Consider the following 26,796-nt stretch of genomic DNA (forward strand, 5'->3'; position numbering starts at 1 on the left):
GTTTTTTCTTTCTATAAATTTGATTTTATTTTTGCCTTGCTGCTGAGTTTGCGGGTTTTATTTTTGTGTCTCGGGCTGGCTCTTGATTATTTTCTGTTCCGATTTTCATTACGTGCCTTGAAGTCTTGGCGAGCTGAACTCGGAAACGCTGAAACACTGAAACTCAGAAACTCAGAAACTGGCGAGTGAGTGCTTTTCAGCATTAGCTGCGATCGCATTATTTCCAGAGCCCGCAATCAGTCTTCAGTGAGCGTGCGTCGGCATTGGCAGCAAGTTGGCTAAAAGCGGATCCTCCTTAGTGAACCAACCAACCCCCCGATCTCTCACTCTTTCGCCCCCGACATATTTGGTTAGTTTGCACTTCGCCTTAACATCTGCCCCACCAAGTCGTGCTCCAAAACTTTGAAATCAAGTGCAAAGTGAAACGCCCAGCAGGGTGGTGCAATCTATATATTAATACAAACACACAAAAAAAAAAAATTTAATAATAATAATCGTGGTAATTGCCAATCAGTTGCCAAACATATCGAAGCGGAAGTGACGAAAGAGTTCTGATTTATTAGAAAAGTGCACAATAAGATTACCTTTGTTTTTTTAGTTTGCGGAATAACCATTGGAAAAGCTGAGTTAACTTAGCTCTTCGATTTTCACTTAAATGTTTGTTTTTATAGCTTTTCCAGTTTCCCTCGCTCTCAGCCGCTCTCTTTGCGTGAGTTCGTGTCGTGTTGTGTGTTCGTGTGTTTTTGAGTTGGTTCAGTTTTTCGCGACACCGATTGAGTAAGTTTTCCCATGTGGTTTTTCCAGCGCTTGCTGGAAATTTCATGGGCAGAAAAGCAAACAAAACAAGCGTTGTTATGATTATAGTTACTAAAATTTGGTCACAGTTGTAAAAGGCAATATTAATATATAATTTTATAGTTCCTGGACTTGACGCGTGGCTAATTTCTGTCAGACACTTCTTCCATAATTTATTATGTTTTTTTTTCCTCTACGAATGACATCGAATTTTATGCCGCAAACCGGTTTGACAAACTTCTGGAAATACAAATAAATAAGACAATTGTTGTGTAGAATTTCTTAATGGACATAACAACTTAAACGACACAAATTTGAAATTTCAATTGTCCAAAATTTGAAAGCAAAGTAACGAGCCGAGATAAAGTTTGTTTCTTGAATTTTTTCATTGAAGATCTCCTGGCAAGTTCGTTTCTTAAGTCTTTTGATAGCAACTCTCCTCCTACATTCCTTTTCCCAATCTTTTGATTGTCATTCAATGGAATATCAATTATCAAAATTTTATACAGAAAAAAGGTTCAATCAGCCTGCTTTGTTTCTGTTTATTTTGTGGAACTTTCAATGTTAAGGTCTACACAGTCATTTAATGCTAATGCCCAGCACAAGTGCGATTTGTTCAACGTTTTTTTTTTATGGCGCATTGAAATGACTCTCCACTCCCCTGTCGCACGAAATGTTCATGCCTAGCATAAACAAAACAGAATTATTGTTACACATTTGGTTGCCAAGGCGGAAATAAAATAAAGCAAAAAGGCTATCAAATCAAATGGAATCGATTTGAATGGAATAAAATCATAACAGCACATGAAGAGAAATCAATGGAACGCCAACTGAGATGAGAGAGATCTGTTCGTCGTAAAATAGAAAGTGACCAAAATGGATCTTTAGTCATAAACAAAAGCCAAAAATTCGTCACAGTTAGAGGATACCCTTACTGTCCAAGCCAGAGTTGCTCAGCTAACTTGGTTAATTTTTCAACATTTTTCCATTAGGGCTTAGTGTTTTTTTTTGTCGGTTTTAGCCTAGGGCTTTAAATTTGATATTTGCCAAGTTTGAGGCTGCAAAAGAAATTTCCAAATATTTAATATGCAGAAACAGTTTGTATATACTCCGACGCACATAGATACTCACCCATACTTGGATAACTAAAGACCCAGCTGGGTTTCAGTCATTTGTCTAAACAAAAATTACGAACAAAGCAAAGCGCAGACGTAGCAAAATTATGCAAATCTTAGGGCATATATACAGGCACAGCTTTATCTGTAAATATCTGTATATATTGTTTATTTTCATATAGTATAGTCCATGTGCTTCTCCACCAAAAATGCTAAATAAAAGGTGAGCAATAGTTATAGACCCTAACAGAGATATTTCCAAGCATTTTATTGCATTCTCCGTTAGTTGTTGTCTTTAATTGGGATATTAATAATACATCTTTTAAAACAACCATGAAAATCTCTTTTAAATATTATTATACAACAAATAGTAGTAAGTAGCTTATAGAACTCCCTTAAAAATTAGAAACTCAACTCATCACCCTTGAAGATATTTCTATGTTATAGCAACTCAAATTATTTTCAAGGACCAATACCTTATAATTGGATATAGATTCTCAAATACATCTAAAATCAAACAAGGTCTTTGTCCCAATTTATATAACCCAACAAAAATGTCAAGTTCATCGATCTGTTAGTTCTCCCCAAGACCATCAATAACTCAAACTGTCAATCCCAAGTCACCGAACTACAAAAACCAGTTGGCCCAATCTAGCGAAGAACTTTACGAAACCAAACAAAGGCATTACAAATGAGAGTTGAAAATATGACAAAAATGTTGCTGGGCCAGGGCAAAATGGCGATGAATCTTGGTGGCTACGAATTCGAGGAAATTAAATGCAAATCATTTTAGATGGGGGCCAGGCCAAGAGCAAACGAAAACCAGTTAACTCCGATCAAGTCAATGTTGGCCAAATCTTGGTGGCGGCATTCTGTCTCAGATCCAGAGAACATAATTTACATAATTCTGGATTTAAGATCGGGCCACATGGCGGAATTTTGTTTTTTCGAAAGCGAAATGCCATTGAGCAAAATGTGTTGAGTCAGGAAAAGTCAAGTTGGCGAAGGTTTTTTGGTGGGCTGTCCGATCTGTCAGTTGGTCAATTACAAGCGAATCAATTAGCGCCTGGGTGTTAGCCCCCAAAAAACACTGAAATCTCTTGGTTATAAGATTTGTATAACTTATAGAGAGATCTATTCCATGTTCGATCCGTTGGATTCATCTGCATACGAAGACAGCGCAGCTCGACGATCTTTAGAGATCAACACAGATCTGACCGTGACCGTGCATTTTGATTGAGCTAAGTTTTTGTTTCTTTCTGTTTCTGTTGGTTTGTCCGGCCAAACTCCGAATATATATTGGTGGGCCTATAGATCTCCTCCTCCTCCTCCTCCTCGTCTACGACCTATAACAAACTCCACTTGAGATCTCCACCTGGTCGGCCTTGACACAAATTTGAAATCACACCGAAAATGTTCGAAATTAATCTCTCCTCCAACAAATTGTTACGCATTTCGTTAATTATGTTTTCCACCTGTACTCAGAGCTTGGGCAATGCGCCGTGTGAGATCTAACTACATTGGTTATACCTTGGTTTGATTTCTTTTTTATATATATGCGAGTATTTTGTCGAGGCTTTTCGGTTTCTTTTTTTTTCGGATATACGCGTCATTTGCCATTAATTAGTCGAGCTATTGATGGTTTTTGGATGGAGCGAACAAAAGGCGGCTTTGTGAATGGTTTTGCAGTCATTTCGGCGGGAAAGTACAGTTAACAGTGTTGGGCAACGGCCATGGATTTGATTGTTAAGCTGCCACACTTCGAAAGTCTTCGAGGGTATTAATTAATGCAAACTTAGCCAGTCTAATCTATCTGGTGATTAAAGTAAAAGGCTAATTGGCCTTAAGTGTGGGAAAGTTTAAAGGTAATAATAAACCACAAGTTCTTTGGTTGATTTGCTTACCATTGCTGGTCAATGTTTTGGCTTTACTGTGGGAATGAAGACAATCTTATAAATATCATACAAATTAGGCACTTTTCAATATAAACTTTTCAGAACCCCATAAAAATCTCCTAACTTTTATCACATGTTATAAACACATTTAATTATCTGTTTTTTATTATAATAGCTACACGCGTCAGGTTTAATTTGCCATTACTTCAGAGATAACTTGTTTACTAATAGAGCTCAGGTTGCCTATCTGCTCTATCTAGTTCGTCGTGCTAGATTAGTCAGTTTTCTGACTTGACTATCGATGTAAACAATTCCAAATGGAAAGATTTACGTTTTCTGTAATTTCCGTAATGAATTTTCTATGAACAATTTTCCTCTTCCATTAATTGGAACCCCCAATATTATTTTAACCAGACTTCATTCAACGTCAATAATATTAAAGTTTACTATAATATCCCAGAACTCCGCAAGGAGCTCAGCCAAATGTATTCGTAATCAAAAATTAACTCTGCAATAAAAGGGCAATAAAATAACCTATTTGGGGCTTCCGGTGGAGTAGGTACGAAGAGATTCCATATAGACACTGGGTCTGGAGTAACTATAAACGGGAGTCACAGGACGGGAAACTGGAGTACGGGCTTTGACAACCATACGGAACTTTGGAGGCTCAACAGATCGACGTTCTTTCTTCTTAGGCTTCTTTTTCTCCTCCTTTTTGGGCACAACCTGAGGTCTTGGCATTGGTTGAGCATTGTCGGAAGTTTGGAGCAAATTGTGTTCCCAAGGAGTCGCCAGTTTCCGGGCAAACTTATGATACTGCTTATCGATGCCAGAAGCTCGACGTTTTTGGATCAGCACTGTGGTCTTGGCTTTCAGGCGATATGCTGGTGGAGCGATCTGATGAAAGCCACGTCGCTGATAATCCCGTGGATATGAGGGCGGGACACCCACTACCTTCTTGCGCTTCAGATGTGGTTTCACCTCTTCGGTGGTCTCAGATTCCCGGGATCCGGGACACGTGCTCCAGGTGTGCCAGTACTGTGCCTCGTTCTCCTCCTGACGCTTCTTTAACCACGCTTCAGCGGGTCGATTGGGATCATAGACTACCGTCTGACTATCGACAGTTTCCTCCTTTTTCTGAGCACCTTCTCGTGTACGCCTGATGTCCTCTAATTCCTTTTGTGCTTTCTCCTCGAAATACTTCTCCTTTTGGGCATCTGGGCGATAGGTTATTCCCGAAGTATTCGTCTCCCTCCTCGATTCCGGGCGACTCAGCCACTTGCGGCGATTCTGTTCAATGATCGCCGCCTGTCGTTTCTGATGATCAGCGGGATCCTGGATAATGAACCGTCTACGAGTCATTTCCGGAACCTCGGAACCTCGAGCAAAGTGACTACGAATCCTTTGCTGGGCCTCCGTGCGCCTCTCCTCACGTTCCATACGATATTGTTCCAGTTCGTGACGGTTTTTGTTTTTCGCAATGTACAGGCGATCGTTGCAATGCGATTCGTGGCCCAACTCATCCAAACGTTCGGGAAAATCGGCGGTCCATTCGCCATCGCGCCAAGGAGCCTCTTTGGGAGTCGGAACATCGGCCATCAACCTGTTCCGGCCCTCTATTTGTGCCTGTGTCTGGTCCTCGAATGTATATCGATCGGCATAGCGACGCCTTTGGCCAGAAAAAGCTGGTAATCGCCGCAGACCGGGAACGTCACTCCGCGCCTTTTGGCTAACAAAACGCCAACCGTAATTCAGGCTCAATCGAGCCACTTTAAAAGTGGTATTCATCTTGCGAAAGATTCGTCTTCGTTTGAACTCCCCCTTTTATTCAGAAACTAATAATTTTGATGCCGTCCACTAGGTACGTGTCGCAAAGCGGTGTCTACAAATAAAAGTCGACTAAATTTTGGAATTTTCAATTTTGAAAGCCACAAATTTTCAACTCCAAAAATGAAATGACCGAAAATTTAGGGAACTAACTGCTTGGCAAACCGGGAGTATTATGAATACGCTGATGACTTTTCCCAGGAAGTAAAAGGCAATGCTAACTCAACTAAAACCAAAAATCGAGCAAGTCAGCATGACCTACTAAGTAAAATTTTTAAATTTTTATTATTTTTTATAGAGTTCTCAGACAAAATATTGGTAGAAACTAAATTACTCTAATATCCAATAAATAGTATTCGATGATAGATTTTATTTCATTTCCTTCCGCTTGTATTCTTCTACAAACCGGAAACTGTAGAAAACCTCGTCTTAAAGATTTATCTCATAGTGCAAGCGGTTAATCTTTGAAGTACAAATCCATTAGGTTTTCACACCGAAAATGGGAAAGTGTGGAAAGTTTAAATATTCAGCATCAATCTTCGTTAGACATTAACCCTGTGAGGTTGTCTGCTTTCCGCATCGTGCACTCCACTTCCATCTAATTTTGATAACAGATTTATGATGCACTTCCGCCGCAAGCTCAACTTGACACACTGAGGAGGTCTCTAGCTGGTTTTTGTTTCGGCACTGCCCTCGATCGCTGTCTTTAATTTTAATGTCACACCGATCCAGTTGGACAAATGAACTTGAACTAACCGATGTCACGGCGTGTTTCCTTGTTTCATTTCTCTTTCTCAGCTTGCCCAACCGACTTCCAATCTCAGCAGCAAATTGGCGCCACCAACGAATCTCGAGCCCTACACCATGGCTGTCATCACGGAACATGGCGGCACCACCTCTCCTCCGGAAAACAACAATAGCATCGGAAATGGAAAACTCCGGGTTAATGGTCATCAGTTGAGCACATCTCTAACCATTCCGGAATTCTTTGCCCACAAGAATATCTTCGTTACCGGAGGAACTGGATTCTTGGGCACTGTCCTCATCGAAGCACTTTTGGATACACATCCTGACATTGGAACCATTTACGTATTGGTCCGAGGCAAGCGCAAGTTTGATCCAAACGAGCGAATTCGTCGACTGCTCCAGAAGCCGGTAAGTCTAGTGGCATTTTTCTTAGCTACGGGTGACCAGTTGAAAGGGGGCAGCACCTGGCCACGCCCCGCTGACACGAAAGTGCCCCCAAACGCGCCGTCTACCAGGTGTATCATTAAAGCCAATTACGAGACTCTTTATGGAGCGTTAATTTGTCAAAGTCGTAACCTCACCGACCTCTTCCGCTGCCAACCGCGATAGGTGTTGCTTATTTCCTTTGCTTTTGTTTTCTCTTTTCATTTACTAGCTTTATATTACACTTTCCAGAGATTCCTATATACCATATTTATTTGTTTATTTTTTAAAAACTTAAAAAAAAAAAACAAAAATATATTAGTTTAATTCTTAGGTGGAATTTTCCACGTTTTTCAAGTATCTTCATAGTAGGCGTTGATCCAAAAATAGATTTAAAACTCATAGCTTTTAACCACATACATTTGTTTAAACATTTAAAGAGTACTTAAATCTTTGTCCGAAAAAAGCCAGTCAATCCATTATGTTAGCTCTTTCACTTTATTTTCCTACGGACATCTGCACATAATGTTAATTATAATTTTAAACGCGTTTTTAATGGCATAACAAAAAGCAGCTAACACCAAATGTTGTTTGCTTAAGAAATTGCTTACTTACGAGTATTTCCCAAAAAGGTAAAAATAAAGAAGAAAACACTTAGCGCTAACAATCATAATTTTTTGGGTATATTGTGGGCGTGGATACTTACCAAGCTGACCTCCAGACGGTAGAGAAATTAATTTGCAACATCCGTGTCTACAGGGAGAGAAAATTATAGGTCTACGAGTGGTTTTAATACGTGAAAATAGTGTACCAAATTTTAATGACCTGTAATTAAAGATCATAAAATCACTTGTAATGTGTTGATATTTTCTAATGCTTAAAAATTGTATACTCAAAAAATTAAGAATCAAATCCTACAAAACTTTCATTGATTGATTATTGTTTGCCTGTAATTTATTATTTGGTAGTAAAAATTCCACTCTATATACTTTTTCAGATTTTTGAAAAGTATTCAGAAAAGACTCTATCAAAGGTGGTCCCTGTCGTTGGTGAACTCAGTGAACCCAACTTTGGTTTTGGTCCTGAGCTCCTGCAGGAGCTGATCGACCGGGTCAATGTGATCTACCACAGTGCCGCCACTATCAAGTTCAGCTCCCCGCTGCGCACAGCCATTCGCACCAATCTCACGGGAACGATGCGCACCATTGAGTTGGCCAAGCAATTAAAGCAACTGGCTGCCTACATCTATTGCTCCACGGCCTTCTGCAATAGCAATAATCGTGGCCTTATTGCCGAAGAGGTGTATAAGTCACAGTTCGATCCGTATGAAATGATGAAAATGGCTGAGGATGATTCCGCCTGGGAGGATTTCACTGATCAGAAGTGCAAGGGCTATATCCGGGATCATCCCAATACTTATACGTTTACCAAGAATCTCTCAGAAAATCTACTGATGGCCGAGATGACGGGACTACCGGCTGCCATAGTAAGGCCATCAATTGGTAAGTTATCACTTGGAAAGCCTTAAGAAAATAAAAACTTATTTATTTCCTTTACTTCCAGTTTATGGAACCTTGGAGCACCCGATGAAAGGATGGGTGGGTAATGCGAACTCTGGTCACCTGGGCTTTTTGGCCGGCTTTGTGAAGGGAATTTTCCGTACAATGTGCGGTAATGCTAATGCTGTGATCGACATCATACCATGTGACTATGTGATCAACTCATCACTGGTCATGGGCTGGTATGTGGGCACCAGAAAAATGGAGCAGCCGGAGATCATTCATTGTACTTCCGGAGAGGTTAATCCTTTGAATCTCGCTGAATTCTGCACAATCATCAATGACAGCGTGGAGCGGCATCCACCAAACAGTTTCGTTTGGAAACCGGCGACGAAGTTGCGCAATGGATGGCGTTACAATCTGTTCTTCTATCTCTTCCATTTGCTGCCAGCGCTGGTCTTTATCATACCAGAGAAGCTATTCGGAATCGGAATGCCACAGCACACGTAAGTATTTCAAAATATATTTTTATTAAAAACCATTGATATTCCTTCACTTTTTAGAGCCTACGAGTACATGCGAGTTTTCCAAAAGGGAACCAAGGCCTTTGACTACTTCCTGGACAAGGATTTCCGATACTCCTTGAAGAATGCGCTGCGTATATCAGCCTTAATACCAGAAAGCGATCGAAGGCGTTATAATTTCGATGCCAGTCAATGTGATTGGTCGGAGTTTATTGATCGTTGTCTTATTGGTATCCGACGTTTCTACTTCAAGGAGTCGGCAGTGACTACGGATTGGCATCGTAACTACTGGAAGGTGTAAGTATATAGAATCAAATAATTAATTAATTATTAATACTTTCCTACCTCTAGCTTCAACTTCCTATACTACGCCGGCTATGTTGTCATCTTTGCCGTCCTGTACTTCGTCTTTACTCTAACTCTGGGCCTGCAAATCGGCCTTACGTTGGCTGTCCTGATCTGGGGATTCCTCGTCTGGTTGTAGCCCGCTTTCTGGATAGCCAACCGTTGGATTGTGCAATATTCCCACTCCAAGTCCGATCCTTTCCCACATGGTTGTTCGTTTCCATCCGTAGTTTGTTCTTAGTAGGGTATCACGTATTTTACTTTTAAGTCCTTTCACACAAGCCAAGTACAAGTCAAAAAGAAAGTGTATCATAATTAATTAACAATCAAAGCAACACAAGACATGAATCTATTCACACAGCAATGCAAAAGTAGCCCAAAACTTAGTCACATTAACTAAACACTAAATGTAAAAAACAAAAATGAACAATTATAGATTGTTGTAATAATCAACCGGTTTATAGTCAAATAGTCGAAGAAATACGAGAACTAAACTTTAAATGATTAAATATGTAACTATTATTCAAATAAATATGATTTTAATATTAAGGAAAATTAATGTGTTGCTTTTTGGGGAGAGTTTGTATATCAAGTGTAAGGGTTAAAAACTTTTTAGACTTGTCATAAGAGAATTTAGTCTACATAAATTTCGACATTTCTGAGGGGCGACACCTACGTACTTTGTCGAACTACATCCATGTTTTTATGTTGGCCGACATTATTTTCAAGAAAATAATCTCAACTATTATGAGAAATAATTTGTTGGATTCTTCAAAATAAAATTAATTACAATACAGAAAGGTAGAGAGATAAAGGTTCACGAAACAAATTATTTGTACTCGTAATTTTTTATGTATTTTACATATTTTCTACACATTTTCTACATTTCTTCATGGTTTAGTTCCGTAATCTTCCGCCATTGGCGCTGACAACTAGAAATCCCTAAAGAGAAGAGAGAACATTTACCGCTTGACTTGTCAAAAGTATCTATAGGATAAGTAAAAAATGTATCTATAGAAATTACTCTTCGCGTATCTCTTCCCTCGGAGAATTCTGACAGTAATATACACCGAGTGCGACAAATAGAGTATCTGCCAAGATAAAGGAAAATAAAAATAAAGGGGTTAACCGAAGTAGGTAATTAATTATGTGACAGACCCCCTATTTTGAGACGCCACTGAATAACTGGTTTACCCGACGATCGTGTGTTCGTTATGATTACGACCCGTGGAGCGTAGTTAATGATCATTTACCATATCGTCGGGTTGTAGCCGAGCACATTTCTGTGGCCATTGACGGCATAAAGATTCAGTTGAAGTTTTACTGTTGCCGGCTAACGTTCGAAAATCGGAGGATCGGAGATATAGATAAACTCTCACGTTCAACTCACACTTAGCCATAACATAATACACACACGAGTGCCGTTGCACTTGTGTTGGTACTTTGTTTACAGTCGCATCGCAACAACAACAAAAACAGTGGAGTAAAATATAGAAAGACGGAATAAATAAGAAGAGGAGGCCGATAAAAAAACCGAAGAGAAATACGTGGAAAAGAGAAATTTGGACGTTCTAAGCTGAGTTTTTAGACTTAAAAGATAATTATTCGGAACGAACGGATAGACTGCAACTGGCATTATTATTGGCAATTACCACACCTGCTGAGAAACCATGGCCAGGTAAGTCTTACTTAATTTGGATCCAAACAACGGTTTCTGGTGGTGATTTTCTGTTGTATTTAATTTTGGTAGCATGTTTGACAACTTTCGACCTGCTTTTTTATTCACTTTTCTCCGCTTTCGAGCGCCTTTTTGTGAGGTTAGAAAGACAGTGCAAAGTTCGACTTAAGACTAATATTGGGTGTGAAGCGTATCTTTGATTTGAACTGGTCATTTGGCCGAGAGTTTAACTGCAAAATATTGAAATAAATAAGGAAAAGTACCTACAGAAAAGTGAACCAGTAACTCAGATAGGAAGTAAATTTAACAATTTTAGTACCTTCTTACTTCCCAATTTCTCATGTAATTCGAAATTCTACAGGACAACATTTTTCAATTCAAATTACCCTGAAGTTTGAACTTTCAACTCCTATAATAACATCATTAAAAATCACATTCATTAGTCTTATTTATGATATTTAAAATTATATATAATATTTCAACCTCAAGACTATAGTTCAAGTTATTTGGGTCATACTGTATTATAATTAACACTTGCGTTGGCGACTAATTCTATTTCATTACGAACTGGCAGTGGGTCATTTAGCCAGACACTTTCTTTCCTCAATGAGAATCTATCACCTGAGAGACGCCTTGCATTTGAGAACAATGGAAAATTTCATTAACCTGTGTAGAATGCGACTGTGCATGTAATAGAAAGTAAGAGAGAGATGCAAATAGGCTTAGACATTCCAGTTTTCAAACTCAAACTTTGACCCACTTGATACCCCTCCTTTGGAAATCTTAAGTTCCATTTTCAACAATATGACGTCAATGATATTCAATGCTGGGCAAGCAGGAAATCAAGTGGAAAATTACAGGTTATGGAATAAAAAGGAATCGAAGGGGAGCAAGATCATTACATATTATAGCCATCGCATCCTGACAGCTTGCTAAACAGTTTCGGGACGAATATTAATAATAATAATATGCCAAGAGATTTATGGGCCAAGACTGTTGAGTGCAGTTGGTAGGGTCAGTTACTCACAGTCGAGTGGTGGCTTAATTGCCGAGGCTGGCATGCATTTAAGTTTATGTGCAAGCTAATGATATGTGAGTTCTTAACGCCAGTCGTTAAGACTTGCTGTAAACTGTTGCAACTGATACTGAAATATGCAAGGCATTAAGGCTACTAAGTCGTGTATTAAAAATAATTCATATGACTTTATTATTTCCTATTTTCTCGGCTAGTTTTATATTAAAAGCTTTTTGCTATACGAGACTACCCTTTTTATTTTTATAGTAATGCTACTCCCAAGGTAAAGCAAAACCTAATTTGAAACAAATTTCAAGTAGCAATGCCACCATAAATCGGGCCACTTAATTACCCGAGATAAGTCCCCAAACTAACCAACAGAAAAATCTAATCTCCGAAGTTGATATAAGACTGATAAGAAAGTTAATTTGCAACAGTGAAAGAGTTGGCTAAGGAAAACTTTATAAATTAAGCAAATCTGCTCGATGAGTTATTGGCCGTTTGTCTTGATTGGGTCACCTGTCCCTTCCGCTTTTGCTTTTTTTCTCTCCTCCAAATCGCTGGACCACAAAGTGAAAGCTCATTTTGGCTTGCCAACGAGCTCTTGAACTGTGAGCCTGGCCAAAACGGTGACTTGCCTTTTCGCATGTGTAAATATGAGCACCTGCAGAGGCTTCAACTGCACTTTATTTATTTCTGATGGGCTTGCGTCTCGAGGGTCTCCTTTAATTGCTTGAAAGACAATTTGCATTCATCTCTTGCATATTCAAATACGTAGGAATTGTGAATGCAACACATTCGCCGCCATTCAAATGTCATTTGTTATGCAGAAATTATATCACAGATCGTTTGGAGGGGGGCAAATAAAAACACAGAAATCATCTTCAATGATTGTCATTATAAAATCATTTGGCATAACGAAAAAATGGAGACAGCGAAGTCCGATGGAGGTCATTAAAAGAGAAATGCGCCAGACTCGGCTAATTGAATGATCATGTTGCGTGTTTGCAGGGGCTCCCATATGTTTGGTAATTCGATCGAAATGGTTGAGAAATTATTAGACAGTAAGTAAAAAATGGGGTTTCCCGAACGTAAAGAGCCTTAACTAAATACTTTAGTGCACTGAGGCAATAAAAATTTTTTCTAAATATGAAAAAAAAACAAGTATAAACAACACTCAGTATTAAAAAAGAGACTTTGTACAATATATTTAACTCTTTTCATAAATAAAACTTTACTCACATGAAAACCTTTACATAAAAATAATAAGTTTGTGCTTATAGTTTCCTCTTTAGCTCTTAAACTTGAAGTTAAATGTAAGCTAAAACAGTTTACATTATAACAACGCCTCGAAATATGTTTCAAGTATCGAAAATCCATTATTAGAAAATCAAAAGGGGTCTGAAAAACAATCTTCCTAGGTCGAAAATCATATCAAATCATATAATTTCTTGACTTGCACGATCGCACGACTAGTTTCCAGTCGATAGCCAAGATTCCAAAGTGCCAAGAATAGGTGTACACCCACAAGATGGATTAGAAATCCAACATTGACCCACCAGTCAACACCTGCTAGCAAATCATTAGTTATATCAATATTAGAGGATATACAATAGGCACTTAGAACTCGGAACCCACAGAGGAAAACGGGTTTTCAGTCTGGCAAACAGTTAAGATGCCCTGCCTTGGAGGTTTTTATGGGTGAACATGTGTCGTAAGCAGCAACTTCGCCTTCATTGGGCCATTTGAATGGGCGATGAGAGAAAGTTTTGGTTCATCTTTTATGACGTCTGTAAATATAGTCGTATTAGTTATATAAACACAAAAGACGGCGCCGAACTGATTGGAAAACTCTTACTATTTCAGCTCCCCCATCACAGACTTCTATGCGGGTCGCAATGTGTTCATTACTGGAGCCACTGGCTTCGTGGGCGTCACCATTGTGGAGAAACTCCTACGCGACGTACCGAACGTGGGCACACTGTACCTGCTGATGCGAGCCAAAAAGGGCAAAAATGTTCAGGAACGATTGGAGGAGCTAAAAAAGAACTCCGTCTTTGACAAGTTTAAGGAGCTGCAGCTAGAGTCACGCCTTTCCAAGATCGTTCCAATCGAGGGTGATGTGGGTCTAGAAAATCTAGGCATCTCGCCCAAGGATCGTCAGATTCTAATCGACAATGTAAATGTTGTCTTCCATTCGGCTGCCACGTTGGACTTCTTCCAATCTCTGAAAGAGACCACCAACATCAATTTGAGGGGCACAAGGCGAGTGGTGGAGCTGTGCCAACAGCTCAAGAATTTGGATTCTTTGGTCCATGTGTCCAGCGCCTACGTGAATGCCTACCTAACCAAGGTCGAAGAGAAGCTATATCCCTCGCCCGAAGATCCCGAGAAGATCATTCAGCTGTCGGAGACCCTCAACGATGAGGCTCTCAAAGAACTTGAACCAAAGTGAGCAATATTTACATATTTTAAAGGATCATATATATAAAGGTTACTCTTCATACAGACTTCTCAAGGATCACCCGAATACCTACACCTTCACGAAGCACTTGGCGGAGCACGAGGTGGCAAATGTAGCCAGTAAATTCCCCTGCGGCATCGTTCGTCCCAGCATGAGTGAGTGTGAAATAGAGATTTGGATATCATCAAAGAAACTAATAAAAATCGTCATCCTTTTATAGTCACCGCTGCTTGGAAGGAACCACTTCCTGGATGGACCATTTCTAAGAACGGTCCTCAGGGCTTCTTCATGGGCGCCTCAAAGGGTGTGCTGCGTCGTCTTCCCTTGGACCCCAGCATTATCATGGACTACATACCCATCGATGTGGTGGTCAATGGAATCATAACTACCGGTTACTATGTCAACTCGCTTCAAGCGAAAAACGGAGGTCGTCCAGCCGAACTGCAAATCTTCCACCTGACCTCCAGCACATACAAGCCATTCCGGTTTGAGCTTATGGCTGACAAAATCAATGGCTACCTGCACGACTATCCACTGAACAGTGCCGTTTGGTATCCCAATCTGCGTCTGGTCAAGAGCCTCTGGGTGTTCCGACTGAGCGCCATTCTGTTCCATTTCATTCCTGCTATTATCCTGGATCTGGTTACTAAGATTGGAGGCGGAAGGCCAATGTGAGTATACGTGGGTTAATTATTAATATTCCCAGAAGGCATATTGGTTATATTTCTCTTTTAATTTCTAAAATTATTCTAATCTTTTTTTAGCTTGGTTCGTCTGCACAAGAACGTTTGGAACTCTCTTAATACCCTGGAAAAGTTCATCTTCACGGAATGGCACTTCGACAGCAAACGTCTATTGGCGCTTTCAAAGACTTTGAATATCGTGGACAAAAAGAAGTTCTTCATCGACATCGGTGAGCTGACATGGGATGAGTACTTTGCTAACACGATCCTTGGAGTGCGTCAGTATCTCAGCAAGGAGCCGCCAAAGAACCTGGAAAAAGCACGTCGCAAGGACAAAATGTAAGATCATTTAATAATACTACTTAAAACTACTATTAACCTACCTTTATATTAGTCTCCTGGGTCTTCATGTGGCACTGCAACTCTCATTTTGGTATGGAATCTTCAAACTGATTGTCTGCATTACCGGAATTTCAACCGCCAAGGCAGCTCTTGTCCTGCCCGTTCTCTATTACTTGTTTGGACTGCTTTAAGACGCTGAGCAATATTTCCCCAGTAGTTCAACATTTTCTCAATGTTATTTATGCTAAATGCAATTTGTATGAGGTTTGGTTTTACAATATAAATACATACAAAAAATTAAACATAGGGAATTTTTTAATTAACTGGGATATATTGGGTGGTAAAAAGTCAGGGTAAGCGCAAAATATTTTCATTCTCAAAAAAAAACTATTACAATGTGAATGAAATTTGTAGGCTTACTTTGTAGTTAATTTTTTAAAAAACACTTTTAACTTATTTCCCGCCAAACTGCATTTTCTGTGTTAATATAATCTGGCCACACTTTCCACTAACATTTAGTGTTACCTCACCGTCGAACGCTTTAAAATCCGAAGTGCATTTCAAACCCGAATCAACAGTTTCCCAACAACAAAGTACGACCAGCTGGTCCAGTGCATCCAAAACACCACTAATGTGCCGAAGTTTGGAGGAAAAGCGTGGGCTTTTCTCCCCACCTTGACCCATTTGCGGATACACAGAAGACTTTCGAAATTCCCAAAAGTCATGTATTGAGTGACCTGATAATGAGGAGCCCAGAAACGGACAGTGAACACTCGGAATCGGATTCCAGTGGATCCTCGACGGACAGTCAGTCCAGTGGATTGGGAGGGATTCGCCACCAGCGACGGAGCACCTATCGTTCGGATGTATTTAGTCTCAAGGCCATGGCGCCTAGGTGAGTAATGTCTAGAGGAGAGTCCAAAGTTTCCCTTATCAGTAAATGTTATCTGACCCTTATGTAGACCTAATGCCGGACCAGGCGGTTGGCTATGTCTACTTCTACCGTTGGCATTTAGCATCCGCCTGTTGCATGCACCACCAAAATGCGAGGAACAGTCCAAGATGCAGTGGCTCCTCACTGTTTCCGCCGGCGGAATGGCCTTGGAAACCCTCTGCTTCTTTATCTACGCCTTTGTGAAGACTGGTATATTGGTCAAGTGTTTGGTGAGCCTGTTGCCAGGAGTGGCCATCAGCTTGAGCTTATATGTGCTGGTGAACACATCAGCCATTTTTGCCGTAATCGTGGGATTTGCGATGACCTCCGCATATCAGCAAATCTATATTTACACATTGAGAGGCTTCGCGAGGTCCTTTAGCTATGGAGAAGCGTCGGTTTTCGTCCAGGGATTGGTACTCTTCTCTATAAGTGCCATCTACAGACTGGGCGGTTTCTTCTGCGGCGATTCGTGGCCAACTGATGAATTCGAGACCCTTAATATGATCATGGTGGTGAGTACGGATGAGTTTACTTTACTATTATTTTGCAAATAAATTAAACTTAATTCTATCCCCCAGAACGCACTGTTTTGGCTGTTGGTTTTCTGTCTAGCTCTCGTGGTGTTTCCATCGTTGAGGAAGCCGTACCGCTTCTACCTGTGGATGCTGCAACTCTTGTTGGCCGTTACCTGTATGCCGGTAACCCGACCTCTTCCTCTGCTGGCTCTCATTCAGTTCCTACTCCGGGATCGCGATAGACTGAGCATTTTGGTCTTTTACTTACTACTCGTTGTATTAACCTGCGTTACTGTAGCCTGGCAAATTGGTAGCTCCTCCAAGGCGAACACGCGAGTTAGGAAAATATTTCATCTGCTTATCGTGATGGTCTATGTCCCTGGATTGGTCTTTGAGTGCGCCTTGCTGTACTTGGCCACTGGCGTTGCATTAGCTGCTTTTGTGGTCCTGGAACTGCTGCGACTCCTTAAGATTCCTCCATTCGCTGACAGACTGGCTGATGCATTCCGCTCCTTCAAAGATGAAAAAGACGCCGGTGAATTGGCTTTGACACCGTTTTGTCTTCTCATCGGTTGTTCAATGCCCATTTGGATGACTCCATGTCCCTGTTCTGGAAGTGATACATTGGCATTGCTCTCGGGTATTCTGGCAGTAGGCGTTGGAGATACGGCAGCTAGTGTGGTTGGTTCGAAGCTGGGCCGCAACAAGTGGGGAAGTGAGTTTGTGTATTTAACCTTTATAAGTTTTAAATTATTTTAATGATTTAATATTTTAGAATCCTCCCGCTCTTTGGAGGGCACCATTGCATTTGTGGTGTCCATCTTAATAGCCGTCTGGCTACTGGAGATTACAGGCTTAGTGGCCATGACCCAAGCAAAATGGTTTGCCACTATTTTCGCGGCATTGAATTCAGCGTTGGTGGAGGCCTTTACTGACCAAGTGGACAACCTGGTGCTGCCCTTGATATTCTATACCATTGTGGGACTGGCCTAATTAACCTACATATGGATGTAAATAAGTTATAAAGATCACATTCCTCGGTTTATTTATGTGCAAAATTCCTTAGGAAATTAAGTGTAGAGATAGATTTGGTTCCATATCAATCAATCAAAATGTTAAATAAAAAGAGTTTATAAAACTCAATGACCATTATTTCTGCATTTTTTACGAAGTAAATGTTCCCATACCATCTTTGAAATTTAATACTTCGAACCATCTAACTTGATACTGGATTTCTTTGGTTTTCTCTGTATAAATATATACATGCAGATTGTTTCTCTATTTAATATAGGGTGATATTCCCTGTATTAAAATCTTCTGACTAATAAAATTTCCCTTCTGAAAAGGTATAAGATTACAGAGTTTTCTGAATACCGACATCTACTTTCCTACTTACAGAATTTCAATATTTAATTATGTTTCTCTTATCCTTAAATTTTGCTTTTTTAAATGTCCAATAAGAAAATAAAAATTTTTTACTTCCAATACGGTTTTACGGAGCACCCCCGCGACTGTTATCTTAACATACTCCATTCTGTACACAGATAATCAAGCATGAGTGGCTTTAACAGAATGTTAGCCAACACGTGGGTCCACTGTTATGGGAAATACAACACAAAAACCATGAAAATAACCATTTTAACGGCACAAATAACACAATTCCACTCGGTTTATATAAAGTGCAAACACTGCTGATTTTTATTACGTAGAAATGGTCAATGGATGGCTAGACAATAATTGTGTAGACCACGGCCATATGAAAATTATGGCCGGTGCTTCTCCAGGACGCTGCTTCTTCGCCTCGCATGTGTTGTGCACAGAATATTTGCCAGTTACTCCGCTTATTCGAAGAGAGCGAAGCCCATGTCGTCATCCTCAGACTCGGACTCCTCCTTCTTCTCCTCCTTTTTGGCCTCCTTCTTGTCACCACCGGCAGCAGCAGCGGGGGCGGAATCGGCGGCAGCAACGGCACCACCACCACCCACGGGCATCGAGGAGAGCTTCTCGCGACCCTCCTTGATCAGGTCCTCGATGCTCTTGCCAGCCAGCTCCTTGATGACCTTGGTCAGACGCTCAGCGTCGACCTCAATGCCCACAGAGCTGAGGATCTTCTCCAGATCTCCCTTGGCGGGCGAGTCCTTGCCACCGAGAACGGCCAGAAGGTAAGCAGCCACGTAACGCATGTTTAAGTCTTAGGTTCTTGACACGAAACGTGAATTGGCAAAAAGTACGAAAAACACAACTTTCCTTTAGCAAGTCGTCGTCGAAAAAGAGGCGGAAGTTAGTGTGACCGAGCCGATAACCATAAAAAATACTATTTGGTATATAACTATATACCATGAAATACCAATTTAGTATTTAGAAATTCAATTTGCTTTTCTTTGATTGAATGAAATGGCACCTAATGTTGTTTACTTATATAAATATATGACAAATTCAATCAGCAGTTATAAAATTTGTATTATTTGATTATTCTTTTACGGAACTTAAATATATTTATGAAACGCGGTCACCCTGCGAAAGTAAAGCTTCGATACTATATCGATTAGTGGAGTCCAGGGATGAAAAACTTATTAATTTTAATGTTGGGGTTGAAACTTTGCTAATTTTACAGCAGTGACTGAGTAACGTGTTCTTAACAGAAATGTTAGTGTTAATTATATTTATATATATGAGAATATATATATATATATATACTTTGGGGTAATGCTATATACTGGATTCATTACTAAAACGTATATACTCAGATTTTAAAATTTACAAGGGAATCCTTCACATTTAGGCAATTCTGTTAAATCGTGACTAACAGAACGTTTTGATTCCGAAGAGAGAAATAAGAGCATAAAAATTAACGAAGAAGCCGGAACTAAAGATGTGTGAATATGAAGATCAGATGAGAAAGGTTATCGATAGTTTACATTTTCTTAACATCAGCAAGACTGCAGGCTAATAAAAAAATAACGAACATTATTACGAATTTCTGATTATTAAAAATACTCTTTCACATATGTATAACCAGTAACTCCCAATAAAACATTAAAAAAATATAAATGTATGCTGTATATATAATTGCATATATAAATGGTTGTTGTTGTACAAAATTTTGAAATTGTATAATGCATTCCTGAACTTTGTGTATCACATTTCGATTTGGAGGGCTATTAAACGCCCTCGAGAATCGTTTCACATTTAGCGGTTATCAGTTGATCGGCAGTAATATTTATACGACACGACAATGTTTTTTCTCTTTACACTTAGCTTACGACTACAAACATATTAAGGTATTCTTTATCCCGGATCCGGATCCGGACACAATAACTGGACTGTCGCGAAAAATAAACAAAATGCTTCACTACACTTAAAGGAACATTGTAACAAGAACGAAGCGAGGCCGTAATGATCAGTTCACTTCCTTTATCTCTCTGGGATAAGTTTTAGAGCTATAGTGGTTCCTGTTGGAAGTACTTGTGCTCCAGACAAGCCAAGGCGGATGGTCGCAGATGGAGGTCGTAGGATAGCATTTGCTGGGGAAGAACAGAAGATATAGATTAAGCTTGGGACTCGAGAAATAAATCTATTTAAAGATCTTAAATAAGGAATAAAATAATTCTTAAGTTTTAGCCCTAAAAATGCCCTTTACTCACATTCAATAGATCATCGGCATATTCGCACAAATTTGGACAAAAGTCTTTTGGTCTCTTTGGATGTCGCTGGGGAAAGTGTTCCAGGGCGACGGAAATGGTCTGAGGCCATTGTTGTTCAGTGGGTCGACCAGTGAGTCTAAAAAAATTAAATAAAATTTAATTAAAAAATTATGGAACTCTTATGAGAAATAAAGAAACCCACTCGAAAATGCGGTCAAGCTGATTCTTTTCAGAGGTTCCCGGGAACAAGGCTCTGCGATTAAACATCTCGAAGATAATGCAGGCCGCACTCCAAATATCTACTGTACTATTATAAGGCTGAGCTAGAAGAACTTCCGGGGCGCGATACCACAAGGTTACCACCACGGAAGTGAGTTTCATTTCCGTTCCATAGGTTTTGGCCAAACCGAAATCAGCTATCTTTAGGTGACCCTGTGAGGAAACCAGCAAATTCTGTGGCTTCAAATCCCGATGAATAATGCGATGTGAGTGTAGGAAGTCAACACCAGTTAGAAGTTCCCTTGAAAGGCGCTAAAAAATATAAAAAGTGAGTTAGGTATTTAAGGAGAATCATTTATTTACAGACTCACCTGAATTGTAGGAGGCGACATGCCCGATTTGGGTAGTCTATCTATAAGGTCCGATAGATCTTGTTCCAGGTGCTCGAAAACCAAAAGAATTAACAGTTGCCCATCACGCTCTAGAAACTGGCATACTTCTAACAGCCTGTTAAAGGAGGGGAAAATATGTATGTAAATAAACATTGATTGATTTCAATGGTAGAAAGGGATAGACAGTTTGAAAATGTTGAGAGATATAGAAAAAGTGTTATAAAATGCTGCTGACTTAACAAGCGCCATCGGCCATACTGTGTTCGTTTTAAGAACTAAACAAAGCACTCGAAACAGACAAACGCGCACGTTTACGATATGACGATCAAAGAGCCAAAGAGAGGCACACCAAAAGAGAGACTAAAGATCGTTTTGGCAAGAGGGAATAACGTAAAAAGTTTGCAGAGCGGAGAATAAATAACATTATGTTAAAAAGCAACAGGCAGTTATTTTAACATTACCTTTGAATTATTTACATTTTAACAAATGTAACAAAAATAAATAATGAATTTTATTTATATCCAAGAATTTTAATATAAATAGAGATTTTAAAATGTTTAGCTTAGGTTCTGACTTCTTGCAATTTCTTTCCCCTCCAACCAAAAAATACTTTTAGTTTCAAACAAAATAACAGCTACATCATTATCGCCATCCACAGCTTAACATTCTGTTGTGTGAGGTCCCACTCTCAATGTGTTGTACATACGCTATTCAGATCAATCTCTCACTCTCACTCTGCTAACACATTATCGTAGCTGAGCGAGAGATTGACGAGAGCGGGAGAGCAGATATCGATTGCCAGTAACATGCTGCTATCGAACCTGCTCCAAAGGCGGTCTGTTAATTCAAATTCCTAACGGCTGCCGCATATTACTTAATGCCAATATAAAATCGGCGGATCTGCGAAGTGCAGTGACAGCGGCGTTATCAGCCGAAGCAGAGTGGCGCCGCTCTAGAGTTATTTGACTGGCATATGCCAAAAGCGTGGGCGATGGCAGGGCGAAGAGGGGAACGAACCCCTCCCCATCCAACAGCAAATCGACGAAATATTGCCGCTTTAGCGTGCAAAGATAAACAGAAGCGCTGTGACATTGCAGGGAGGTGTTTTCAAATTACTTTGGCAAATAGTTGGGGCGCCACTTGGCCTCAATAGCTAGCTATGATAACACACCATAAAAACACCCCTTATATATAGGCTATATATACACGATCCTAATGCCTGTTAATTGTAAAAAAACGCTGATTGTTTAAGCTTAAAGCCTTTATAATAATATACTCACTTGACGATATTTGCATGATTACTGGCATTTAGCTGTTTGAGCAGGGAAATTTCCCGCAACGTGGACATCGGCACTCCATTTTCATTTAGCGAGATCCTCACTTTCTTTAGGGCAACTATATTACCGGTGATCACATCTCGGGCTCTATAAACCGTTCCATAAGCACCTGAAAACCAGATGAGAAAAAAACCATACAACATTGTATAAAAATCGGAGAATGACCAAATCAAATGGTAATGCTAATCAGAAGCGAAAACAGAGACACAAAGAATAAAAAATCAAAAAGCAGAAAGCAAGGCCAGATAAGAACACGTAAAATTGCCGAAAATTTGCAAAAGGTACGAAAAAAAAAAAAAAAAGGCAACCAAAGTCAGCTGTGCTGATAACGTGGGCGAGAAATGCCGGCTGATTGGCGATATCTGGCCAACTATTCAGATTGCACATAAACGAGAGAATCACGGAGAAAAAAGCTACTCCAAATTGATCATTTGGCATTGCTTGCTATAAAAATATACATAAGTCAATTATCTCCGGACAGAGTGTTATTTTTATACATCTCATTATGACATTTTAAGATATTTATAGCACAATGATTGAAGTAATATTATCTGAACTTTATCGCTTGTACGTATAAAGAAAAATGGAAAAATCAATTTATACCTCTTAAATGATATTATATGTTATGTGAGTACTTTTTAGACTTTTTAATATAAAAAAGTTAAAACGAGAAATTTGTTATAAGCCAAAATATTCTTATGTTTAAACTGAATTTAATTATTAAATTTGGATATAGCTTTGGAACAGCAAAAAAGCAAATAATTGAAATAAGATATGGGTGTTATATCAGGTACTAAAAGATCTTCAATTTGCACACACTCACGGAGAAAGCCGAAAAGAGAGAGAAAAAAAGAGACGAAAAAGTTCCAATCAGAATCAAATGCCAGAGACAAAATGTTGTCACCGGAAATTTATCACCCGTACGGACAGACGAAAAATATGGACGGACGAAGACATGCGTGGGGGAGAAAAAAAACCAACAAGACACCGGCTATTTCGGTTGACATTGACAGACACTCTGTACTAAATACTAAAATACTCTACAATAAATGTGAAACTGGGGGAGGTGGGAGGTTTCTGGGGGTCTCCAGACCACCTGGCTTGTGAACTGTGCCGCTATTTCGACAATTTCAAGCACAAGGCCGAGAGCTCGACTTCGACTTCGACTCGTTTTGGACGTCGGCTACTGGGCTCTCGATTTAAAATTGTCAAAAATAAAAAAAAAATACAAAACACAAAAAACAAAACTCGAAAAATTGCGCACAGACCAAAAAAAAAAAAAAACAACAACAATGAAAGGTTGGAGCGAAAGCGAATGGCAAGGGGCAATAATTGAATGAATGCTAGCAACAAAAACAGACAGACGAAAATGTATGTAAGTGAGTGTGTGTGTGTGCCGCTGTATAACAGATGAAATTCAGGGGGTTACGATGAGGGGCATGGTTTACCTTCCGGCTTCGGGACCCTCTCGCCCTCTAAGCCCCTGCTTCTCCCAACAACCAGTAACAATATCCATCATTAACATTCGCCTCTTCACAGCTCGGTGACGTAATTGATTTGGGCTTTATTTACAAAGAAAAAATGAAATACCGATTCGTAATTGCTGCTTCCCAACACAAAAAAAGGCCATGAGCCACTTGTCAGATCATCGATCTGGAATCAATATTGTTTTCCGATAATGGTTAATGGATAATGATATGTAAAAACACGTGGCCCATGTGGAGCGAACCTAAAAGTATGCAGGCGAAAAATCTGAAGACCCAAAACGGGGAAGTTTTGATCGTGAAAACATTACCTAGCTAATATTTCCCCTTTTCCTGATTTTCCATGCTTAATTTGTCATGGTAATAAACAAAAATGTTCGGCCAAATGCACCCACAGAATACGCTACTTGGGGTTTGAAAACTAATAAATAAACACACAAATTTCCTTAGCCACAAATAAAAAAGTCGTTAATATCTGTTAAGTAAACAAAACAGCTACTAAAACTAACTAAAAACTTATGTCAAGAATAAGCTGTAAAAGCCAAATAGCCAATAGCCAAGAGTTTGTAAACATATTAAAGTAGATCGTTAATAATCCGCACAGTTTCGTTGGGCAATCATAAATAAACAGAAACCACTTTGTAGCGCCGACCTATCCCAACAACAAAAAATCCACAGATCCGCTTACCTGTGCCGATGATGTTAAGCTCCTGGTAATTACATGGATCTCCATCGCCAAACTTTTTCCCTTGAGTCATTTTCTGTCGCTTCAGCTGACGTGATAGTGACATTTGACTGGATTTGTATAGTTGTTTATTGGGATTAACTGATATTCTGGATATTTTTAGCACTTTTGATTAGCACCAACTGTAAGTAGAGAGATGTGGTATTATCGATCTTTGCTTGCATATCGATATATCCTTTTGTTCCTATACGATAATTCGAAAAAGGAGAGAGAGGGAGAGTCGTTACTTGATTTCCTACCTGTTGCTCTTTCTAGATAACCCACCAAAACTCGCGATAAAGACTGGTGTGACAGGTGCTAATGGGCCCGAAAAAAAGAAGTGGAATTCTGGCTATATGCTCTGCTATGCTTTTTCTATCTCTGCCAACTGAACAGTCTCACACATGGAGAGGCATAGAAGTCGGCGGTCGTTGAACCTCGGTTAATGTTTTCGTTTATTTGTACTTTAATTTTATGTCTAACCGATCGCAGAGGGCGAGAAGCGATCGCACTAACTTTAGTTATGATTTATTCATGTTCTTTTCGGACTTTTCGTGCTGCTCTTCGCCGTCTCCCTTTTGCGGCTTCATTCGTGCATCCTGTTACTTTTTTTTACAGCTCACAAGACATTACTAAACTAGGGATGGCACTTCAAAACAATTACATTTTAAAATACGTAATATTATTTCCAAAGGACTTTAACATCTAGAATTTCCTTCTTTTTTTTTCTTGTAAGCTATTTTTCCTCTTTTCTCTCAGTGCATTATTTTGCTCGTAAGTATTAACGCCGAAAAAAGAACCCGAATAATTTGTTTTTGCCATTTGTCAATTAATTCTAATCGCTAGACAACCGAAACAACAATAACAAATAACGCAACAAAAATGAATAAAGCACAGAAGTTATAACAAAGAGAGTGGGTAGATTTCAAGGAAAAGAATAATGTGGTGTGTTAAATCTGAAATAGTTATTGTTGCACTACTTGTTGCTCTCTCTCCCTCTCTCTTGCTCACTCTTCCTTCACTGATAAGAAAACTTTTTGATTTACTTTACACTTTTTTTCCGGTGTATTTCAATGCCAATGTTGCTGTTTTTGCTTTGCGTTTTTGTCGGCCTTTGTGCAAAATATTAGTTAAATATTAAAAAAATGTGTTTTTTATTTGCCCAGAGACTCGCACACACACACACACTCAAACACACACTGCTAAGTGATGTATATACATATGTATGTATGTATACATATATGATTTTTATTCGCCTTGACGAAATTTTGGCATTTGTTGATAATCCAGCAAGAACCGCACGATCAGAGCAACGCGACACGAATTTCGTTGCGAACACGGTCAGTTGCGCGGCAGGTAGCACTTTAATTAAGTTTTTAAAACAGCGATTTATAAATTTTTACCAATATTCGTAAGAACCGAGTGTTTTGGTTGCTTGCAATGCTCTGGAAACAGTTTTAAGCGATTACGATATTCACCTTGCTAAGCTTACAGCATTTTCTCTTTGCCTGTTATCGCCGGCTGTTGGCTAACAGACTTAGGCTAACAGTCTGTTAGTACCGGCAAAACGGTTAACCGTTAATTTCAAAAGTGTTATCAGCGATCGATATTACTATTTTTACATGCAGTATTTTCTTTGTTTTGTTTTCTTTAAATTTAAGTAATTTTTAATTTGTGAAATATTTAGCAGTTATTTAACATTCATGGAAATATATTTACTTAACAGTTGTTATGTTCTGCTTTGGAGGATAAATAAGAATGAAAGACCATAATGTTGATTATTTCATAAGCATTGATAGTTTCTTAGGAATCTAAAAGTTTATGCTGAAAATGAAAACATAAGCTAAGCAAGTATTATTTATGTTTGTTATGATATGATCTTTTTTATTAATTAAATAAAAAAATACAAAACATAACAATTTTTATTAAAATTATTCTTATTATTATTTATTTATTTTAGAAATGAAAAAGCCTTAACCTTGTTTTTTTTTATCAGTCTCTTTAGGGCAGAAATGTAAGTAAATCAAAAATTAAATAATCTAAAGTAGAAAAATAAATCAAAATGTCCCTCAACCTAGCTAAAAGTCACTCATTATCCGACGATATAATTTATATACATGACATAATTTATTGACATGAGTTATAAGCATGTCAAAATACTTCAAGAACTTTACACTCAATGGGTTTTTTGA

General features: G+C 39.1%; 6 protein-coding genes and 1 long non-coding RNA gene across 12 annotated transcripts; 4 read left to right on the forward strand and 3 right to left on the reverse strand.

The window, feature by feature from the left end:
* The first annotated feature begins 143 nt into the window (after positions 1-143).
* Positions 144-9,725, forward strand: LOC108113094 (putative fatty acyl-CoA reductase CG8303). 3 transcript variants are annotated; one of them, XM_017223541.1, is made up of 7 exons: positions 238-349; positions 672-777; positions 6,431-6,787; positions 7,800-8,304; positions 8,366-8,807; positions 8,865-9,122; positions 9,177-9,725. In XM_017223541.1, the coding sequence occupies exons 3-7, from the start codon at positions 6,497-6,499 to the stop codon at positions 9,307-9,309; spliced, it is 1,629 nt and encodes a 542-aa protein (XP_017079030.1). In that variant the 5' UTR covers positions 238-349; positions 672-777; positions 6,431-6,496; the 3' UTR covers positions 9,310-9,725. The 3 variants fall into 3 exon arrangements, with proteins under 3 accessions (XP_017079031.1, XP_017079029.1, XP_017079030.1); XM_017223542.1 differs by lacking the exons at positions 238-349; positions 672-777 and adding an exon at positions 144-185; XM_017223540.1 differs by lacking the exon at positions 672-777 and having other exon boundaries at positions 236-349.
* On the reverse strand, positions 4,226-5,838 carry LOC108113095. Its single transcript, XM_017223543.2, has one exon. The coding sequence runs from the start codon at positions 5,591-5,593 to the stop codon at positions 4,340-4,342; it is 1,254 nt and encodes a 417-aa protein (XP_017079032.1). The 5' UTR covers positions 5,594-5,838; the 3' UTR covers positions 4,226-4,339.
* Positions 9,726-10,471: 746 nt separating the features above from the next.
* Positions 10,472-15,654, forward strand: LOC108113261 (putative fatty acyl-CoA reductase CG8306). The gene is made up of 6 exons (XM_017223810.1): positions 10,472-10,848; positions 13,730-14,314; positions 14,373-14,482; positions 14,548-14,998; positions 15,092-15,349; positions 15,405-15,654. The coding sequence occupies exons 1-6, from the start codon at positions 10,841-10,843 to the stop codon at positions 15,541-15,543; spliced, it is 1,551 nt and encodes a 516-aa protein (XP_017079299.1). The 5' UTR covers positions 10,472-10,840; the 3' UTR covers positions 15,544-15,654.
* Positions 15,655-15,935: 281 nt separating this feature from the next.
* LOC108113222 (dolichol kinase) lies at positions 15,936-17,947 on the forward strand. The gene is made up of 4 exons (XM_017223759.2): positions 15,936-16,247; positions 16,315-16,801; positions 16,868-17,519; positions 17,580-17,947. Exons 1-4 carry the CDS (start codon positions 16,096-16,098, stop codon positions 17,795-17,797), a joined length of 1,509 nt encoding a protein of 502 aa, XP_017079248.1. The 5' UTR covers positions 15,936-16,095; the 3' UTR covers positions 17,798-17,947.
* A 522-nt stretch (positions 17,948-18,469) lies between these two features.
* LOC108113223 (60S acidic ribosomal protein P2) lies at positions 18,470-19,088 on the reverse strand. The gene has a single exon (XM_017223761.1). The coding sequence runs from the start codon at positions 18,985-18,987 to the stop codon at positions 18,646-18,648; it is 342 nt and encodes a 113-aa protein (XP_017079250.1). The 5' UTR covers positions 18,988-19,088; the 3' UTR covers positions 18,470-18,645.
* Positions 19,089-19,849: 761 nt separating this feature from the next.
* LOC108113312 (cyclin-dependent kinase 4) lies at positions 19,850-26,057 on the reverse strand. Of its 4 annotated transcripts, none has more exons than XM_017223867.1 (7): positions 26,008-26,057; positions 24,569-24,747; positions 22,340-22,505; positions 21,039-21,174; positions 20,651-20,979; positions 20,449-20,584; positions 19,850-20,328 (listed from the first exon to the last, which is right to left on the reverse strand). In XM_017223867.1, exons 2-7 carry the CDS (start codon positions 24,669-24,671, stop codon positions 20,245-20,247), a joined length of 954 nt encoding a protein of 317 aa, XP_017079356.1. In that variant the 5' UTR covers positions 24,672-24,747; positions 26,008-26,057; the 3' UTR covers positions 19,850-20,244. The 4 variants fall into 4 exon arrangements, with proteins under 4 accessions (XP_017079356.1, XP_017079357.1, XP_017079355.1 ...); XM_017223868.1 differs by lacking the exon at positions 26,008-26,057 and adding an exon at positions 25,656-25,794; XM_017223866.1 differs by lacking the exon at positions 26,008-26,057 and adding an exon at positions 25,651-25,794.
* LOC108113313 lies at positions 22,546-24,337 on the forward strand. Its single transcript, XR_001772703.2, has 2 exons — positions 22,546-23,771; positions 23,936-24,337. It is a non-coding gene; the product is annotated as an uncharacterized LOC108113313 (long non-coding RNA).
* Positions 26,058-26,796: the final 739 nt, after the last annotated feature.

Source organism: Drosophila eugracilis, unplaced genomic scaffold, assembly GCF_018153835.1.
Source record: "Drosophila eugracilis isolate 14026-0451.02 unplaced genomic scaffold, ASM1815383v1 contig_90, whole genome shotgun sequence".
Taxonomy (NCBI): Eukaryota; Metazoa; Arthropoda; class Insecta; order Diptera; family Drosophilidae; genus Drosophila; species Drosophila eugracilis.

What these genes read in the sequence shown, in the direction of transcription:
- LOC108113223 (XM_017223761.1), bottom strand. Translation starts at nt 18,987, where the DNA reads ATGCGTTACGTGGCTGCTTACCTTCTGGCCGTTCTCGGTGGCAAGGAC.
- LOC108113261 (XM_017223810.1), top strand. An exon ending in ATTGGAGGCGGAAGGCCAAT is followed by an intron (nt 14,999 to 15,091) that starts GTGAGTATACGT and finishes ATCTTTTTTTAG; the next exon opens with CTTGGTTCGTCTGCACAAGA. An exon ending in GCACGTCGCAAGGACAAAAT is followed by an intron (nt 15,350 to 15,404) that starts GTAAGATCATTT and finishes CCTTTATATTAG; the next exon opens with TCTCCTGGGTCTTCATGTGG.
- LOC108113095 (XM_017223543.2), bottom strand. Translation starts at nt 5,593, where the DNA reads ATGAATACCACTTTTAAAGTGGCTCGATTGAGCCTGAATTACGGTTGG.
- LOC108113312 (XM_017223867.1), bottom strand. Translation starts at nt 24,671, where the DNA reads ATGTCACTATCACGTCAGCTGAAGCGACAGAAAATGACTCAAGGGAAA. An exon ending in GCTTAACATCATCGGCACAG is followed by an intron (nt 22,506 to 24,568) that starts GTAAGCGGATCT and finishes TCTGGTTTTCAG; the next exon opens with GTGCTTATGGAACGGTTTAT. An exon ending in ATGCCGATGATCTATTGAAT is followed by an intron (nt 20,329 to 20,448) that starts GTGAGTAAAGGG and finishes GTTCTTCCCCAG; the next exon opens with CAAATGCTATCCTACGACCT.
- LOC108113094 (XM_017223542.1), top strand. Translation starts at nt 6,497, where the DNA reads ATGGCTGTCATCACGGAACATGGCGGCACCACCTCTCCTCCGGAAAAC. An exon ending in GTCGACTGCTCCAGAAGCCG is followed by an intron (nt 6,788 to 7,799) that starts GTAAGTCTAGTG and finishes ATACTTTTTCAG; the next exon opens with ATTTTTGAAAAGTATTCAGA. An exon ending in CATAGTAAGGCCATCAATTG is followed by an intron (nt 8,305 to 8,365) that starts GTAAGTTATCAC and finishes CTTTACTTCCAG; the next exon opens with TTTATGGAACCTTGGAGCAC.
- LOC108113222 (XM_017223759.2), top strand. Translation starts at nt 16,096, where the DNA reads ATGAGGAGCCCAGAAACGGACAGTGAACACTCGGAATCGGATTCCAGT. An exon ending in CTCAAGGCCATGGCGCCTAG is followed by an intron (nt 16,248 to 16,314) that starts GTGAGTAATGTC and finishes ACCCTTATGTAG; the next exon opens with ACCTAATGCCGGACCAGGCG. An exon ending in GGGCCGCAACAAGTGGGGAA is followed by an intron (nt 17,520 to 17,579) that starts GTGAGTTTGTGT and finishes TTAATATTTTAG; the next exon opens with AATCCTCCCGCTCTTTGGAG.